At 36.7% G+C, this 17,957-nt stretch overlaps 2 protein-coding genes and 1 long non-coding RNA gene across 6 annotated transcripts; 1 reads left to right on the forward strand and 2 right to left on the reverse strand.

Annotated features, from left to right (window-relative positions):
* The first annotated feature begins 1,146 nt into the window (after positions 1-1,146).
* Positions 1,147-6,055, forward strand: LOC127103359 (uncharacterized). Its single transcript, XM_051040629.1, has 2 exons — positions 1,147-2,235; positions 5,816-6,055. Exons 1-2 carry the CDS (start codon positions 1,147-1,149, stop codon positions 6,053-6,055), a joined length of 1,329 nt encoding a protein of 442 aa, XP_050896586.1.
* A 6,054-nt stretch (positions 6,056-12,109) lies between these two features.
* Positions 12,110-14,694, reverse strand: LOC127101567 (thaumatin-like protein 1b). Of its 4 annotated transcripts, XM_051039019.1 has the most exons (5): positions 14,331-14,694; positions 13,538-14,234; positions 12,717-12,820; positions 12,572-12,606; positions 12,110-12,487 (listed from the first exon to the last, which is right to left on the reverse strand). In XM_051039019.1, the coding sequence occupies exons 1-4, from the start codon at positions 14,389-14,391 to the stop codon at positions 12,584-12,586; spliced, it is 885 nt and encodes a 294-aa protein (XP_050894976.1). In that variant the 5' UTR covers positions 14,392-14,694; the 3' UTR covers positions 12,110-12,487; positions 12,572-12,583. The 4 variants fall into 4 exon arrangements, 3 of the variants coding, with proteins under 3 accessions (XP_050894976.1, XP_050894975.1, XP_050894974.1); XR_007794662.1 differs by having other exon boundaries at positions 12,572-12,820; XM_051039018.1 differs by having other exon boundaries at positions 12,110-12,606.
* Positions 14,695-16,882: 2,188 nt separating this feature from the next.
* LOC127106926 (uncharacterized) lies at positions 16,883-17,628 on the reverse strand. The gene is made up of 4 exons (XR_007795548.1): positions 17,534-17,628; positions 17,339-17,452; positions 17,069-17,193; positions 16,883-16,976 (listed from the first exon to the last, which is right to left on the reverse strand). It is a non-coding gene; the product is annotated as an uncharacterized LOC127106926 (long non-coding RNA).
* Between the last annotated feature and the right edge of the window lie 329 nt (positions 17,629-17,957).

Genomic DNA, 17,957 nt, shown 5'->3' on the forward strand with positions numbered 1-17,957 from the left:
GGTCTGATAGCTCGCACCCCTCTCAGAATCTCAGCCAAAGAAGAATGGTACCTTGATAATGGATGCTCTAGACACATGACTGGAAACCAAGACCTGCTAACTGATCTGCATCAACATACTATAAGACATGTAACCTTTGAAGATGGAGCAAAAGGTGAAATCAAGGGAACAGGTAAGCTTGATTGCCTTGGAGTACCTAGACTAGACAAGGTTCTACTAGTCAAAGGCTTAACTACAAACCTCATAAGCATTAGCCAACTATGTGATCAAGGTCTGAATGTTAACTTCACCAAAACTGAATGTCTAATCCTGGACATAAAGAGTGAAGTAATTATGAGAGGAATCAGGACCAAAGACAATTGCTACATATGGAGCTCTCAATTGGATTGTCCCTAAAAGTATTGGGTGAGTACAGATGCCCCCAAGAGTGATGAAAAACAAGGTCGGGGAAAAGGTCACACAAAGATATCACACCAGAAGCCCAGGGGAGAAAAGGTCATGATGGCTCAAATAACTAAGAGGTTAGACCAAACAGGTGGACACTTGACCAGTCACAGGGAGAATGGTACTGTAGGGACCAAGCCACAAAAGACTCTGTGCAAAAAGGCCAAGGACAATATGGAGAAGATTTGGACAACACCTGTGAAAGGTATGGAAGATGATAGCAGGTGGGCTCGACTGGGTTGGATGAACCTATTACTGATTGTATACAATGTCACACAGGATGTCATAACATTGTATTATGACTTCCTGAATACTGAAGCCAGGTCCAAAAATTAGATTCAACATAGATGGACAAAGTACCGGTCTAGCTATTATCACTCCATTAGGAAATTTGTGGAAGACAAATTACGAAGTCTAAAGCATGGACTACAATTGGCAGATAAGCGTGCAAGAAATTTGGGAAAAAATGTATGTGAGGAAGGGAAATTAGGGATTTGGAAATTGAAAGAAAAAAATAAAAGAAATAAAATTAATGTTTGCCCTTTTAAAAAGAGCCACATTAATGATAAATCATTTCCAAACTTTGAAAATAGTATCTATCCCCTCAGCACACGCTACCTAAACTCAGCAATTGCCATTTCCATTCAACCTCTAAGACAAGCTCAGCTAGGGCAAAGAAACCTTCCTCAAAAGTCCTACGCCATGTCTCAACATCCTTCATCATCTGGTTTCAAATCCTCCCAACATGCGAAGACTCCATCTATGGGGTTTGGAGATGAAGATGTAATGGACGTCACTCCTCTGTGCATGATACCGGGCGACACCACAGGTACCGCCTCCAATGCTGGAGATAAGCAAGGTAATACCTCTGGTAACTCCTCTCTTCCTAAAGACATGCATTACACTGATTGCGCTATAAGGAGACTGGTTACTAGAATACTGAGTGAAGGACATATAGTTGAAGGGGTCTCTACCCCTCTGTCCAGAAGGGAACCCTCTCCTGAGGGTAAAACCCATGCTGATAAAGATGATGATTCATCTAGATCAGAAAAAGAGGTGGCAGCTGAAGGGCTTTGCTCTCTAGGTAAAACCCTACCTAGCAAGAAACAAAATGTGCCTCAAGAAGATATTATTGATCTAGAGGAAGAAAACACTGAAGGAGAGGATGAGTCTTTGGTTCATCTGGTTAAACCGAGCATAGCTGAGAAACTGAGAGCTAAGAAAGGAAAAAGTATGGCTAATATGAGAGCTGCTAGAGTGAAAAAGGCTGCAGGAATAGGACCCTCAAAACCCTGGAGCAAGGTTGAGGTTAGCAAAAGAAAAGAAAGAGACAACTCTGACTCTGAGGAGGATGTTAAAGACGATGTCCCAGACATCTCCCCTGCGAAAAGGCAGGCTGTTCAGAAATCTCCTGGCAAGGCTACTGCTGTTCATCTAGACAATATCTCTTTTCACTTGGAAGATGGAGCAGCAAAGTGGAAATATGTCATTCAGAGAAGAGTAGCCATTGAGAGAGAACTTGGACAAGAAGCTGTAGAGGTAAAAGAGGTTATTGAGCTGATCAAAAATGTTGGACTCATGAAAACTGTGGTTACTCTAACCCAATGCTATGAGGGGTTAGTTAGAGAATGTATTGTTAATATCCCTGAGGATGTTCATGATAAGAATAGCAGGGAGTTTTGCAAAGTTTTTGTGAGAGGCAAATGTGTGAAATTCTCACCAAGTGTCATCAACAAGTTCCTAGGTAGAGGAATGGATGGAGGAGTAGACCTAGAAACCACAGACAGTGAGGTCTGTAGGGTCATCACAGCCGGCCAAGTTAAGGAATGGCCTAGTAGAAACCACTTATCAGCTGGAAAGCTCAGTGTTAAATATGCCATCCTGCACAAGATTGGCTCAGCTAACTGGATTCCTACTAATCATGCCTCTACTATCTCCATCAATCTTGGAAGAATCATTCATGCCATTGGAACAAGGGTTAACTATGATTTTGGCAAGTTCATATTTGAACAAACCATTAGACATGCTTCTATAAATGCTGTAAAGTTACCCATTGCCTTCCCTTCCCTTATTTGTGGCATTATCCTGAGTCAACAACCAGGGATCCTGAGGACAAGTGACATTCCAAGCAGGAGGAAAACCCCTCTGTCCATCCATTACAAGTTGTTTGAAGGAAGTCATGTCAAGGATGTCATGACATCTGGCAGAAGGGAGTCTACAGCTAAAGGAAGCTTGATTGTCCAACTGAAAGAGACCTGCAAAGAATTGGAAGATGGTATAAGGGTGGCCAAGGCCAGAAAGGAAGCTTTAGAAGTCCTCATCTGTAGCCTGGAAAGGGAAGACAGAGAAAAGGCTGGAAAAGAATCAAATACAAGATCCCAATCCTGATCTGAAAGCTCAGAAGACTCTGAAGGTGTAGCTGAAGATGAAGATGAAGGTGAAGAAGATACCTATTCTTCTGATTAATGGTTCCTGCCTGTATTGAAGACCTAGAGGGGTGCTGGAAGGTGGAAGTTGTTGCTGTTTGAAAGGCTGTTGTCTTGAATGTTTTTGTATTTTGTGGCAGTCCTCATGATGCATGTTATGTAATATTTAGGGCTCTTAATGAGTTCCTTGAATTTGTTCATTATCTCAGCTTTCAGCTGTGTGTAATGATGGTTGTGTACTTCCTGAATATTCTGTTTTAACATGCTTAATGTTATAACATCTATTTTAACTCTCTCTGCTAGACTAATAGACATTTATTTTGTCTGATTGGTCACCTTTGGTCAATTTTGACTAAAAAGGGGGAGAAGGTGCTTGATATGGAAGTTGTATGTGGCTGGACTGGAGGACAACTATTATTGGAAGAAGTGCACAGGTGCTACAACAGTATGGTTGTATGTTTACAGATGTCAAACAGGATGTCTGATATGCTGCACAGGTGTTGATGTTGAAGCAGATGTCAGTATGACATTCTGGCTGGTACAGGTACTGGAGTTCAGTAGCTGTTATATGCACAGATTTAGGGGAGAAGAAGAGCTGTTATATGCACAGATTTAGGGGGAGAAGAAGTACCCTTGTGCATTGTGCATTTGTGTGTCTTACTAGTTGCATCCATAACTAGTAATTCTGTTGATGTTGCATAGGTTAAGGGGGAGGAGAAGTACCCTTGTGCATATGTGTATTACTAGTAGCCATAGCTAGTAATTGTTTTGCTTCTGCTGTTGATTAAACTACTGTTATGTGGTTTAACTGCTGATAGTTTAACTTGTGAACAAAAAGGACAGATATATGTTTTAGCCAAAATTTGCCAAAGGGGGAGTTTGTTGATTCTAAGAGTTGGCAGCAATTTTGGTAAAACAAAGAGTGTTCACAAGATGTCATGTGTGATGTCTTAACATGAGATATCCTATGTACCTGCTGGAGTTGAAGAACATATGCAAGCAGGATTGTTTCAGAATGCCATATACATTGACAAGGCTTCTGATATTGGTTGTACCTGCTGGAGCTTAAATGGAAGACATATGCTGCAGGATTGTTTCAGTTGACATACTCATTGTCATGGTAACTGATATGGTTGTACCTGCTATAAAAGGAAACTGGATTATGCAGGATTTTTCCAGATGTCAGACCCGATGTCTTGACATCTCGTACACAGAACATTCAGTATGAATGTCTGGTGTTTTGTGATTGCACAATTGGTGGCAATCATTGGTTGATTGAAGATATGGCTAGCTGGCGCATTCTGTCAGGGATATCATCCAGATTTATTTATTTTCCAAAGAGATCTTTACAGCTGATATGAAAAGATTTAATTGGAAAATATATCTAGGGTTTTCAAGGTGTCCATTACTTCTATAAAAAGGGACTTAGAAAACCGATTGTACACACAACCAAGACTGAGCGAAATTTAGAGAGAGAGCTAGGGTTTGTGTCTGTAGGTCATTCAAGTCATCCATTGATGATTGAATTGGACTGATTTGTCTTCTTGATCAAAGCTTTGAAGCAAGATCAAGAGTGTGTCTTCTTGATTGAAACTGTGAAGTAAAATCAAGAATATTGTAATTGAAAAGTATTTTCTTTTCACAAGGGATTACTGTTTTCAATCACGGGTGTGTGATTGTAAGGGAAGTGAGTGGGTTCTCATATCTAAGAGTGCTTAGGTAGAAATTGCACGGGTAGAGATTAGGTGAGAAAGACTGTAACTTGGTGAAGTGTACGGATAGTCTTTGAACTAATTCTATTTTAGTGGATTTCCTTCCTGGCTTGGTAGCCCCCAGACGTAGGTGAGTTGCACCGAACTGGGTTAACGATTGCTCGTGTTATTTGTTTTACCATTCTGTTTTTGTTTATCCATTGTTTATAACCAGATATCAGTGTCGTGACATTACCTTCGACATCTTATATCTGATACCAGAATTTCAAAATTAATTCTTGGAAGAGTTTTTTATACGGGGTTGAAGTTGAGGAATCTTTTATGATGCTAGCTGCTCAGTTTTTGGCCTGTAAGAAGGAAGTTTTACCTTTTAAATTTCTTGGCCTTACAGTAGGAGGAAATCACAAATGAATTTCTTTCTGGAAACCTGTCATTACATGCTTAAAGACACAACTGTCAACTTGGAAGGGAAGGTTTGTTTCTATTGGGGTAAGGGTTACACTCATTAACTATATACTCACGAACTTTCCTGTTTACCATCTATCCTTTTTTAAAGCACTTGTCAAAGTAATACAAGAAATAGTTTCAATCCAGAGAAGGTTCTTGTGGTCAGGCTCGTTGGATAAAAGCAGTATGGCTTGGGTAAGTTGGAAACTTGTGTGTAAACTTAAGGATTTTGGTGGGATTGGGATCAAAGATGTTAGTGTTTTCAATAGGGTTCTGTTATCTAAATGGCTATGGAGATGTATCAAGGAGAGAGAGGTGATTTGGTGTGGAATCCTAGAAGTTAGATATGGAAATATTACTAGAATAATTATGTCTAAATATGTGCCAAGAGTTTTGTGTTAAGAATCACTTTGATGGAATATGGTGATTTTTTGGAGACTGTTCGCTTCACAGAGTTGCTTTCATGCAGAAATGGTGATGGAAATATTATGTCATTCTAGTCTTCTAGATGGATTGGAAATACCTCTTTAAAGTGTCTTTTTCCTTGCCTATATGAAGCTTCTGACCGAAAACATGGAGTGGTGAGGGATATGGGGGGGTGGGTAGGGACAGTGTGGTGTTGGGAGTTAGGCTTTAACAATCTGGAGGAGAGTAGTGTATTGGGATCGGAATATGTTGAACTTATGGAACTTTTGTCTGAAGCCTGTCCTAGAATTGGGTGCTCTAATATTATTTGGATCTTCTAATTCTTTCTCTGTAAATTCATGTTATGATAAGTTATTACAGAATGCTGGGTTGGTGGAGTTGGAGAGTGCTCTTAAGACGGAAATGGAATTAATGTGGCTGACGAAGATCCCATTAAAAGTTAAGATATTTGGTTGGAGAATGTTGCTCGATAGAGTCCCTACACGCTCTAACCTTGTCGTTAGAGGTGTCTTAACCAATATCCATGAGAAGGTCTGTGTTTTTTACTTTAACAGTGATGAAGTCAACAATCATGTGTTCATTTCTTTCCCCCCGTATTAAACTGGTTTGGAAGAAGATTGTGAAGTAGGTTGGGTTACCTTGGATGATTGAAGAAAATTGTTGTGATCACCTCATGGCCTGGTTTGTAAGTCTCATAGGGAATTGCTAAAAATCATTTGTGTGTCTTATATGGTTTGCTACGTGCTGGTGTATTTGGTGGATGGAGAATCAAATAATATTCAACAATGAAGTAGGAAATCCCGATGTAATAGTTGATAGAATCATTCTATTCTCATGGTGGTGGTTGACATTAGGATTCAAACAGAAAATAGTTTTTAATTATTATGAATGGGATAAATGTCCATTTGATTTCTTGTAGGTGATTAATTAACTTTAGGCGGTGGTGGTGTTATTTATTGGGTTAGAGTACCCCTAGTACTCCCAACGAATGAATGTTTGCTTATAAAAAAAACTAATTCGACTTTGTCGACTCCTTTGACACATGCTTCAAATGCATGCTTTGACATACTATATTTTACTTTCTATCAAATATAAAAAATACAGACTCTGTTCGACATAAATGCAATTCGACTTCGACACAAAGAATTGCATATTTAACACACCACAAAATTCATTGTGTCTAAGCTATCTACATTCATCATTATTCTTAATCTCTTAAACAATTCAACATGCACAACCTTCGTCAATATATATGCAATATGATTATCTGATCTGGAATTCTCCAGGCTTAACTTTCCATTTGCTACATGCTCTCTCAAGTAATGGAATCTCATTTCGACGTGTTTTATTCTTCCGTGTGCTGTAAAATTCTTCGCTAGTTTGATAGTCGACATGTTGTCGATCTTCATGGTCATTGCTCCATGATTCTTCCTTGTAATTTCTTCGACTAGATTCATTATCCATGTTGCTTGGCATGCACATAGAAAAGTCTCTATGTATTCTGCCTCACTTGATGATAAAGCTACCACTGGTTCCTTTCTTGAACTCCATGCGATTGGCACACTACCTAACATGAACAAATATCTTGCTGTTGATTTTCTATCTTGAGCATCACCACACCAATTAGAGTAAGTGTAGCACATAACCTTGAATTGTTTTCCTTTATCGACTGTAGGAAACAAAATACCATAATCGAGTATTCCTTTGAGATACCTTAGTATCCTCTTCGTGGCTGCAAGACGAGGTACCTTTGACTTCTGCATGAATCTACTGATCATGGCTACATAATAAGCTAAATTTGGCCTTGTGTGATAGAGGTATCAAAGTGATACAATGTGTCTTTTGTACTGTGTTGGATCAACATCATCTTCATCTAAGTCTTTCGACAATTGCAATTTGGGCTCAACTGAAGTCGAAGTTGGGTTGCAATCTTGCATCTCAAATCTCTTGAGTATTTCGCATGCATACCATATTTGGTGCATCATCAAGCCTCTATTACTCTTTTATAATTAAACACCAAGGAAGCATGAGATATTTCCCAGGTATGACATTTCAAACTCCTTACTTAAGTCATGTTTGAAGTCTTCGATCTAATTCTTGTAACTTCCTGTTATCAACAGGTCGTCGACATAGAGACATAGTATAAGAAACTCACTCATACTTCTCCTGACATACACATCATGCTTTATCGAACACTTCTCAAACTCTTTCTCTCTTAGAAAGTCGTCTATCTTCTTGTTCCAAGCTCTTGGAGCTTATTTAAGTCCATACAAAGCTTTATGCAACATGTATACTTTCCTTTCTTTGTCCTGTTTCATAAATCCAATTGGTTGTGTCACATACACCTCTTCGTCTAGAGTGACATTTAGGAATGCACATTTCACGTCCATCTGACTTATCGACTAATTATGCATATTGTCTAGAACAACAACCAACCTGATTGTTTCGATTCTAGCTACTGGTGCAAAGACTTTGTCATAGTCAATTCCTTCTTTCTAAAGAAACCCCTTTGCTACAAGTCTTGCCTTGTGTGGAGTTACTTTACCTTTTGGATTCAGCTTGACCTTATATACCTAATTCACATCAATTTCCATCTTCCATTTTGACAATTTGATTAGTGACCAGGTATCATTGTTTTTTGTGGATTTCATCTCATCCACCATTGCTTTCATCTACCTTAAGTCTTTGAATGCTTCAGCTGCATTGACTGAATCATTATCTTCATAGAAGTCATAATGTACTAACCCACCTTCGTCATCAACCATATCATTTGATGTGATTACACATTCATGCAGCCTTGTAGGCATGTTTCTAGTTCTATGGGGTCTGCTTGTACTAGTTTGACCTTCGACAGTTTCTTGTCGAACCTCTCTAAAAACTTGTCAAAATTCTCTTCCAACTTGTCTAACTTCTCTACCAGCTTCACTAGCGGGTTCATCACACAAGATTCTCACTGAATCCTTTTTGATATTCTTAGTCTAATCCCACTCCTTAAGCTCATATACGATCATATCCCTATTGATCATAACTTGCTTGTTCACTGGATCAAGTTTGTATCCACGTGTCAAATGATATCCCACTAGACTCATCTGACTCAAATTATAATCCAACTTTCTTCTCAGCTGATCTGGCACATGTCTATGTGCTATGGATCCAAACACCTTCAAGTGGCTTAAGCTTGGTTTTACACCAAACCAATATTCTTCTGGTGTGATACCTTCAAGCCTCTTTGTCGAGCATTTGTTCAATATGTATGTTGTAGTCAACACAACCTCACCCCATAACTCATTTACGAGATGCTTTCCTTTTAACATACTTCTCACCATATTCATAATGGTTATGTTCTTTCTTTCAGCAATACTATTTTGTTGAGGAGTGTATGATGGCACCACCTCATGCACAATTCCTTCTTTTGTATATAGCGCGTCGAAATCTTTTGACACATACTCTTCACACCCATTTGTCCTCAGAACCTTAATCTTGTGACCACTATGTCTTTCCACCATGGCTTTGAACTTGGTGAAAACATCAATCACATCACTTTTCTTCTTGATTAAATAGGTTCACTGCTTTCTGATGTAGTCATCAATAAATGTAACAAAGTACTTGTTACCTCCAAGTGAATCTTCCTGGGGAAAACCACACACGTCTGAGTAGATTATGTCGATAGTGGATTTTGACTTGCTTCTTTCATCCTTTTTGAAGCTATTCTTGTGTTGCTTTGCTTGAACACATTCTTCACATACTTCTTCTAGAATATGGATTTTTGGTAGGCCTGAAACCATGTTCTTCCTCTTGAGATTACTAATGTCATTAAAATTCAAGTGACCAAGTTTGTAATGCCATCTCCATTAATCTCTACTATATGTAGTCTCCAGACACTTGCGCTCCAACATATCAAGTTCAATCTTGAAGGTTCTATTATGAGACATATGAGCCTTCTAGATTAAATTGTTTCTTGAGTTGATCACTCTCATCATTCTGCTTTCGATTAATACTTTGTAACTCCTCTCAATCAACTTACATATACTTAGCAAATTAATCTTCATGCCAGGTATGTAAAACACATTGGAAAATACTGATCGCTTACCATTCTTTCTCCTAATCAGAACATCACCAATGCCTTCGGCAGATAAGGTATTGTCGTTTTCAAATTTTACCTTGTTCTTCAACAAGGGACTGATGTTGATAAACCCATTTTTTCTTCCTATCATGTGTGACGAACAAGCTGAGTTGAGATACCATTGATCTTTGGATATTTCTTCTTCTTTTATTGTGACCATTAGCATCACTTCGCCTTCTACAAGCTTTGCATGACTTTCTTGAAATTTCTTACCTCCTTGACATTAACTTACATAATGGTCATACTTTTTACAATCGTAGCACTCAATATGAGTTTTATCAGGTTTTCTTCCATCACCTCTTCCTCTACTTGCACCACCACCTCTATGATTGCCTTGGTTAGAAGATTGTCTTTGATTTGATGAACTACCTTCTTGATGGTTTCCTCTACCAGTCGAATTGTTATAACTTCCTCTGCCCTTGTTACCATTCCATATTCCTTTATCTTTCTTAGTGGACTGAACTTGTAAAGTCACGTCAATCTTCGACTTGCTTGTTGTTCTTTCAACCATTATTTGTTCATGAGATTCAAGAATCCCTTGAAGCTCTTCTTTTGTCATACTTGACAAATCCTTCGATTCTTATATGGCTACTACCGCATGATTAAACTTTGAAGCCAATGACCTCAAAATCTTTGACACTACAAAATTTTATGTCAGCACTTCTCCATATGTCTTGATTTGATTTACTAGTTTCGTCACTCCGGTGAAGAAATCAATCACACTTTCAATGTCTTTCATCTGAAGCAATTCATACATTCTTTTGTGAGTTTGTAACTTCACCTCCTTCACTTTCTCAACGCCTCCAAATGATATTTCTAGGATGTCATGTACTTCCTTTATTGAATCTACATCACCAACTTTCTCAAAGTTGTTTGAATAAACACATTGATGGATTAAAAAGAGAGCATTGTAATTTTCTTCTTCAAATCTTTGTGTGTAACCTTTTGTTCATCCGTAGCATTCTCTCCAATTGGTGTTGCTCAATTCTTCACAAGATCCCATAGATCTTGATAATATAAAACAACCTTCATTTGTTTGCACTAATTTTCAGAATTCTTATCATTCAAGATGAGAAGATTCACCGGGAAATGCTCGTTCGGATGATTCATCGTGATTCATTGTGCCACAAATATCACACAACCAGTGCTCTAGATACCAGATGTTGAGAAAACTCAAATCTTGAAGTTAGCCGAATCAATCTTTCTGATTGATCACACCTCTTGTTCTTCACACTTTACTCAGGTGAACCAACTATACCTTGATTGCAATGATTCTACATTATGCAGAGAATGAAGAAGAAAATAACAATGCAACTGAGAGTGAGAGAAAACAAATTTTTTGAAGGAAGAAGATGAATAAGATGTTGTTGTGCAAACTGCACTCTAAGTGTTTAATTATGTGTGATAATCACAATTGTCATTTCAGAATCTACAAAATGTTTGCTTACACTTAGTTATTATAAATGAAATAGAGTTCCCCTCTATATATGAGATTACTTACATTCCAAATAATTATAAAATAATTAACTCAATTAAACTAAACTAAGTTAACTAATTCGACTATGTCGACAACTACATATTTTGACTGCATATTTCGACATGCTATATTTGACTTTCTATCGAATATAGCGAATACATACCATATTCGACACAAACACAATTCTACTTCAACACAAAGAAGTACATATTTAACACTAATATCTTTTAACAAAATTAGAATAAATTATTATATCTTTAATAATTATAAAAGTTTATATACATTAATATCAAATTTGAAAACAAATTATCCAATTCAAAATTTGATGCAACAGAATAAGCCTATAATATACGCACACACAAAAAAGAATGAGCCTATAATATAGGATAATTTTTTCTGAATAATCCCATTAAGATAAAGGCAGATATTTAGAAAGTTGAGAATTAAACAGTACACAGAAAGTAAAATACAAATCTATTTATCCATTTAAGTATATTGTTGGAACAAAGAAAAGCCATATTCTTCTATATAGATATAATATAGTGTAATACATCCTTTTAGATTATGAACAATGTATCATATCCTTTTGAAAACAGATAAAAGGATAAATAATCACAACCATGAATTTCAAATCGGTTTGGTTAATCATAATTCCAAATACCTTAACTCCTATCACCAAACCAAAACCATGAATTAAGATTAACATATAATCCACAATAGATATAAAAATGTATCTAAGCATACCATTTGAAGGATTTAAAATTAAAATTATAAAATTGTGCCGTCTAACTTTCCTGGGTAATTCAATCTATCACAAGTCATTCCGATACAAAACACAATTAAATAATTTATTAATAATTAGTGTTTACAATCGACTATAATATAACTTATTAATAATTAATTTATTTCAATTCAAACTTGATTAAGTAAATAATTAATCTTAACATTTGTTCATGTTACTAGTGTTTCCTTATGCTTCTCTTGTATGTAAATGGTAATAAATTTTACTTCTATATAGGGTATTGCAATATTTGTTATATAAGAGCACCAAACAAAAACAAATAAAAATACTACAAAATTAATGTAAGTTACATGTTCAAAGGTTTTTCCTATAAATTTACAGGGCCAAATACACATTTGAATTTTGAGCATGTTTAATCCAAAAACTGGGCGCCAAGCATCACTCCATATAACTCACGTATGCACTGTTGCAACCATCATTATGTACCAAATATTGAGGTTCTCATCATAACTAGCAAAATCTAGACTACAAAAAACAGTTACAAAATTATAATCCCTCCATTGTTAAAATTTAAAAGCAGAACAGAAGGATCACCAGAGTTCAACTAGTGATAGTTGAAGCATACTAAAACGATATAACATACAAACAAAATTTACAGTGTGTGTCCTATATGATGATATCCTTCAAGTCCTGCACAATGAGTAGAATCAGCAAGTAGCCATACATTGAACACATTGTCAAATAGCAAGGACGAACACAACGTGAAAAGCTTACATTAAGAACCGGCTAGTCTCTGTGATACTTCCAGCCTGAAGTGTCCATACAAAGTGAGCCATAAACAGTGTTAATTATGAGCAGGACAGGAAAAATGCCAGAGTGATAGATGCAACATAAGCTATAATCTGCGTTCGGATTAGACCTGTTGATGAAGAGCCACTAGAATGTCGTGTTTTTAAGTACATCATAGTTTTGTTTACAAGAGGAAGCTGCGCCCCGTCTTGCCGTGCTCCCAACACTTTTTGGCTGCTCAAGGCCAAACAAGATATATGTTAATATTAGTCCGAACAAATATTTGCACCCTATCTAGGGCCAATCTTAATTTTTTCAAGGCCCTCTGAATATTAGTCAAGGATTACCCTATATAGTTATGAGTTAAATGTGAAAAAATTTGAATTTTGTACGGCAGACTGTCTTGCATGCTCTCAAAGACGATTCTAACCTCTTAATAAAGGAGAGTATCACATCAAAGTCGGGATAATTTCCAATTTCGAGTAGTTTCGAAATTTGTTGTCATGCCTACATCCAAATCAATGGATATACATCCCTAATTCTAGTCCACAAATCAAATCCAGTTAATTCTAGTCCACTCTAAAAGGATAGGGAATTTGCCCCCACCATCCATAGCTGGCTTGAGCTTCCAAAGCAATCATGCACTCTAATTAAAAGACATAGTTACCCTTACTTTAACAACAATTCAGGTATACAAAACTGGCTACGTGTGTGGTCCAAAATTTGAACTTGGTTAAATAGAATCTCATAGAATTTGTCATAATTAAGCTGTAATTAAATAAGATTTTTATTTATTGTGACAGGGTTAAACTACCATTATTCTACACGGGGCCTACAAAATCTGCCAACAAAAACTTACATAAATCAATGCTAAAAATAAAGAGTTTCAAAGCATATATATATATATATATATATATATATATATGATGAAGGAGCAAAGAGTAATTGTACCTAGTATAAGGTAAGGGGCAAAATATGATCATATAGTTAGCGGAGGCACACGTGAATGTGCTAGTCTTATCATCATACGCGTAGCTATATGAGCGTGGGCATGCATGCTTAAAAAACTGCGAGTATACAGAAGGAGCACACGTGTCAGGCGTAGAGTACGCCTCACTACAACAATAACGAGGATCCGCAAAAGCTTCACACGCGCTTCTACACGCAACGTTATCGCCACTTCCATCACCACGCGCCACCTTAAGATCCGCCGGGCAACCTCCGTTAAGATCAACAAGACATCCGGTGGGGCTGCATCCTCCCTTAGTCCCGCCTTTAGCCACAACCAGCATCGGAAGATTATAACCGTCGACCAAACTTACGTCGTAGAAATCCAACCCGTCGGCTCCGTTCAAGGTGAACTCCGCCAAAGATGCCGGCGGCTTAGCCCCACCGCCAGCGCACTCTACTTTACCAGAGCCACAGTCAGCGGTGACACACGAGAATTTCCCGTCGGAGCCACGGCCGCAGAGAGTCCGTGCCCATAACCGACCCGACCAAGATTTCGGGATGTTGACAGTCCTTGACTCTCCGCTCTTGAGGGTGAATCCGGTAGTGGGTAGCGGCGGCGAGGTGGCGCCTGAGAGTAATCCTGGCCATATTGTGTGACGGCACTTGTTTACAATCTTGAACGATGTTGACTGTACCTCTGAAAAGAGTTGAAGGACCAAAATGGAAAATAGTTAAAATTTAGAGACTAAAGTGCAAATTTTGAAAATAAAAATAGAGAGTTTGTGAAGTTTACCTGAGAGGAAAGATAATGTAAAGAAGGTTAGAATGATGAGAAAGAAAATAAGGCGACCCATGTGGAGGAGGAGGAGGATAACTAAAGAACAAAACTTTGATGAAAGATTGATTCACAAAACACCAAATAATTTCACTTTCTATGGAAGATGGACGAGTGGTGTTAGCTTCTTCTTTTGATTTGCTTTTCTTTTTTCTGGCAGCTTCTTTTCTTTTCCTTTCTTTTGCTTCCTTGTTTGTTAGTTTCTTTTTCTGTTCGTAGATTATTGCTGACTCTCTTCACGGTTGCTGTTGCTGGCTGCTCCAATAAATCATTTACTTTCCTTTTCTTATTATTTTTTTACTTTTATCGAATTAATATTTTAATTTTGGGTTAAATGTTTTCTTATCATCGTAAATATAATAAATATGATTTTTGTCCTTACTTCCTCTGAAAATTTATTTTAAGTAATGGCTATTTGAATAACTTTCATTTAGGGCTGGATAACGGGTCGGATTGGGCGGTTTCGGACCCAAAAGCCTCACCCATCCCAACCCACGGTTAAGCCATATAAGCCCATTTTCGCCCATTTTTGTAATCGGTTTGGACGGGTTGCGGGTTATGCAATCGGTTTAATCGGTTTTATTGGGTTGATATTATTTTGAGCCCAATAATACATTTTGATAATATTTTGAGCTACAAATTACTACAATTTAGATTCAAAATAAATTCAAAGTATCAAAAACTTCAATCCAAAATAACAACTGTTATGCTACTTCCACACAGACCTTAAAAAGAAATTAATAATATACAAAAACTCAAAATACATGAGAAACAAGAGAACTTTTGAAAGTATATCAAACAGTTGACTGTCCATATTACATCTGCACATGGTTGGTTCATTCAGATGTCTCATTGAAAAAGTAAAAGAGGACGAAGCATCCATTGACGCTTGACGAAAGAGTTCTTCAATAGCTCGAGGAATAATCCCTAACTGCTCATTTGTACCATCCTAAAATTAATCATATACAATCAGAAACCACAACATACATTGGATAACATTAATTAGCAGATGAACACAATTTTGACATCACTGACCATGGTGAATGTCTTGCCTGTGGCGGTTTAACCATAAGCGAAAACGCACACATTGTGCCCGTCCATTGCAGATCTTAGAATTGGCTCCACTTCAACAAAAACACTTTCTACAGATGTTCATACAATGGTAAACACAGTAAAATTTGGTACAAATATCAAATAATTAAAATTAGGTAACACAACAAAATGGAATTTGATAGAGTACTAACCTTGAGTTGTATCTTGATGAAAAACCTTATCAAACGCAAACTCTTTCCTTGTCCCACCAAACTTAACTCGAACTCTCTCTGATTCAGCTGATACAGGTTCATAATTTCTTCTCTTCTCTTTCGAAAGATTCGGTCGAATCCTACAAAACACTTAATGCTCCCTGAATAACAAAATGAAAATTTTCAACCCTCTAATAAAAATAACATATTAACATATAATAGAAACCCTAATTAAGACTCTACCTTTGATATCCAATATCTTACTCAATGCTTGTCTCCTCTTTCCATCCACTACTCTCTGCTTCAGCCTCAGTTCCTCAACCTCTCCTGCATAAAACAAAACAAAATCAGCAACATTTATTTCACTTTCACATATTTAATTCAACAAAAACCAAAAAAGGAAATAAAAAGATTTCTAATTTATCTATACTTTGTAAATTGGATATCAAGTGTTGAATCTCGTTGTTTTGTTGCTCAGGAACAACAGCCACATCAGTGTAAACTTTTGAAACCGGTAATAACCCTTCAACTGAATCAGAGTTTCAAACCTGAGTTTCAGTTTCTGAAGGCAGCAGCTGAGTCTGGTCTTCTCCATTAGAAAGCAACATATTTCACTCACAAGTAAGACAATTCTTGTTGAGTTTAAGATAATAGTCATGCGTTCAACTAGTTATGCTTTTGTAACGGATTTGTAACGACTTACAACTTCCATAAGTTGCTTCACTTCAGTCTCGGACAGTCTTGATCCAATTCGAGCCAAACCTGTAATGGAGAAATACCCCAAAAAGATAAGCCAGAACATGTAACTCATAGAATGTTCAGAGTACTCATGCACATGATGAAAAACAAAACATGCTGTAATCATCTAAGATTCCAGAATGACAGCAGTATCCGTAAAGTTTACGTTCAATATGCCAGTTTTTTTTATGCCAACACAATAGACTGGTCTGAATGTGTTAATCTTTGGTGCATGTTTATACCAAAGAAAACTATACGAGAAACCAACACATGAATTTATTGGTTTTTATACAGCCTAATGGTGGCATTAGATCCATGTAGCTCAACCCATCTAGTGAGATACGACTTGAGTGAAAGCAAAAGAGGCTCATAGATATGACAGAACAAACAAAAGCAATTCCATAATATTATTTCTACGACATATTCCAGAATGAGTAAACAAATGTGCAGCAACCAAAAGAGAATTAAGCACCCTTCAACAGCATTAAGAACCAAAAAAAAAGATTTGGCGTGAATGACTAAGCGAACCTGTAATGTGAATGGTTTTATTAAGTTCTGTTTCCTTAGCTTTCTGAACTGCAATTTCTTCCCTTGGCTTAGCCATTCTTTCTCTTTTTCTCACCTGCGTTTTTTTCAATATTATGAATATTCTCTTCACAAGAAGAACAAGATCTTAATTAAGTACTTTCAAAAACCAAAACAACAATTTTTTACCTGATCTGTTATTTCCATTCCCATATAGTTTACTCCAATTGTTTCTCCTGTTTTGCTAAACACAGGTTCTACATATATCAAAAATGTCTTAGCTCCAAATTGTTCCTGCATGGCCTCAAAATGTTCTATTGACACAATTAGCAATACTTCATATAACTAATGGACAACCGACCATGACATTACCAACATCAATTCATAATTAATTAGTAGTAAATCCAACTAAAAAACCACATAGATAATTAATACAATAATATATTGTTTGATGCATACCAAAATTTGGCTAGCTTGAATATCTTCAAAATCCACAGGACAAAATATATATTATTTGACCATTGAGTAGTCACAAAATATAAGTCACATATGACTTCAAAAAACATAGTTGAACTGAAAAATTAAACAAGAAAAATATTAAGCTTTAAAAAGGAATAAAGTAATAAATAAATCAAATTAATAAAGTAAATATACCTCCATATTTTTCAAGCACAACCAGAAGGTTGTGGCTGAGACGGTAAAGATCCTCTTCTTGCTATAGAAGAAATTTCTTCAAATTCTAAAATAATGAAATAAACATTTTTTTAGAAATATATAACAATTATGAAATAAAGATATAACATTTTTAAAAATAATTTTACTTGCTATAATATCTTCAGAAAGCTCAAAATCTTCCATGAGGTTCAAGTCTTTGAAATAGGTAAAAGGCGGCTTTAACCAATTCTGGGTGCAAATTAATGCCTCTGCCATTTCAGGTTTTAGGGAGCTCCTATAAGTTTCTAAGACTCTCCCTCCCGTACTAAAGGCACTTTCTGATGCAACCGTAGACATTGGTGTGGCAAAAATATCTTTAGCTATTGTAGATAAAATAGGATATTGTGTTGAATTGTGTTTCCAC

The sequence above is a fragment of the Lathyrus oleraceus genome, chromosome 7 (genome assembly GCF_024323335.1).
Source record: "Lathyrus oleraceus cultivar Zhongwan6 chromosome 7, CAAS_Psat_ZW6_1.0, whole genome shotgun sequence".
Taxonomy (NCBI): Eukaryota; Viridiplantae; Streptophyta; class Magnoliopsida; order Fabales; family Fabaceae; genus Lathyrus; species Lathyrus oleraceus.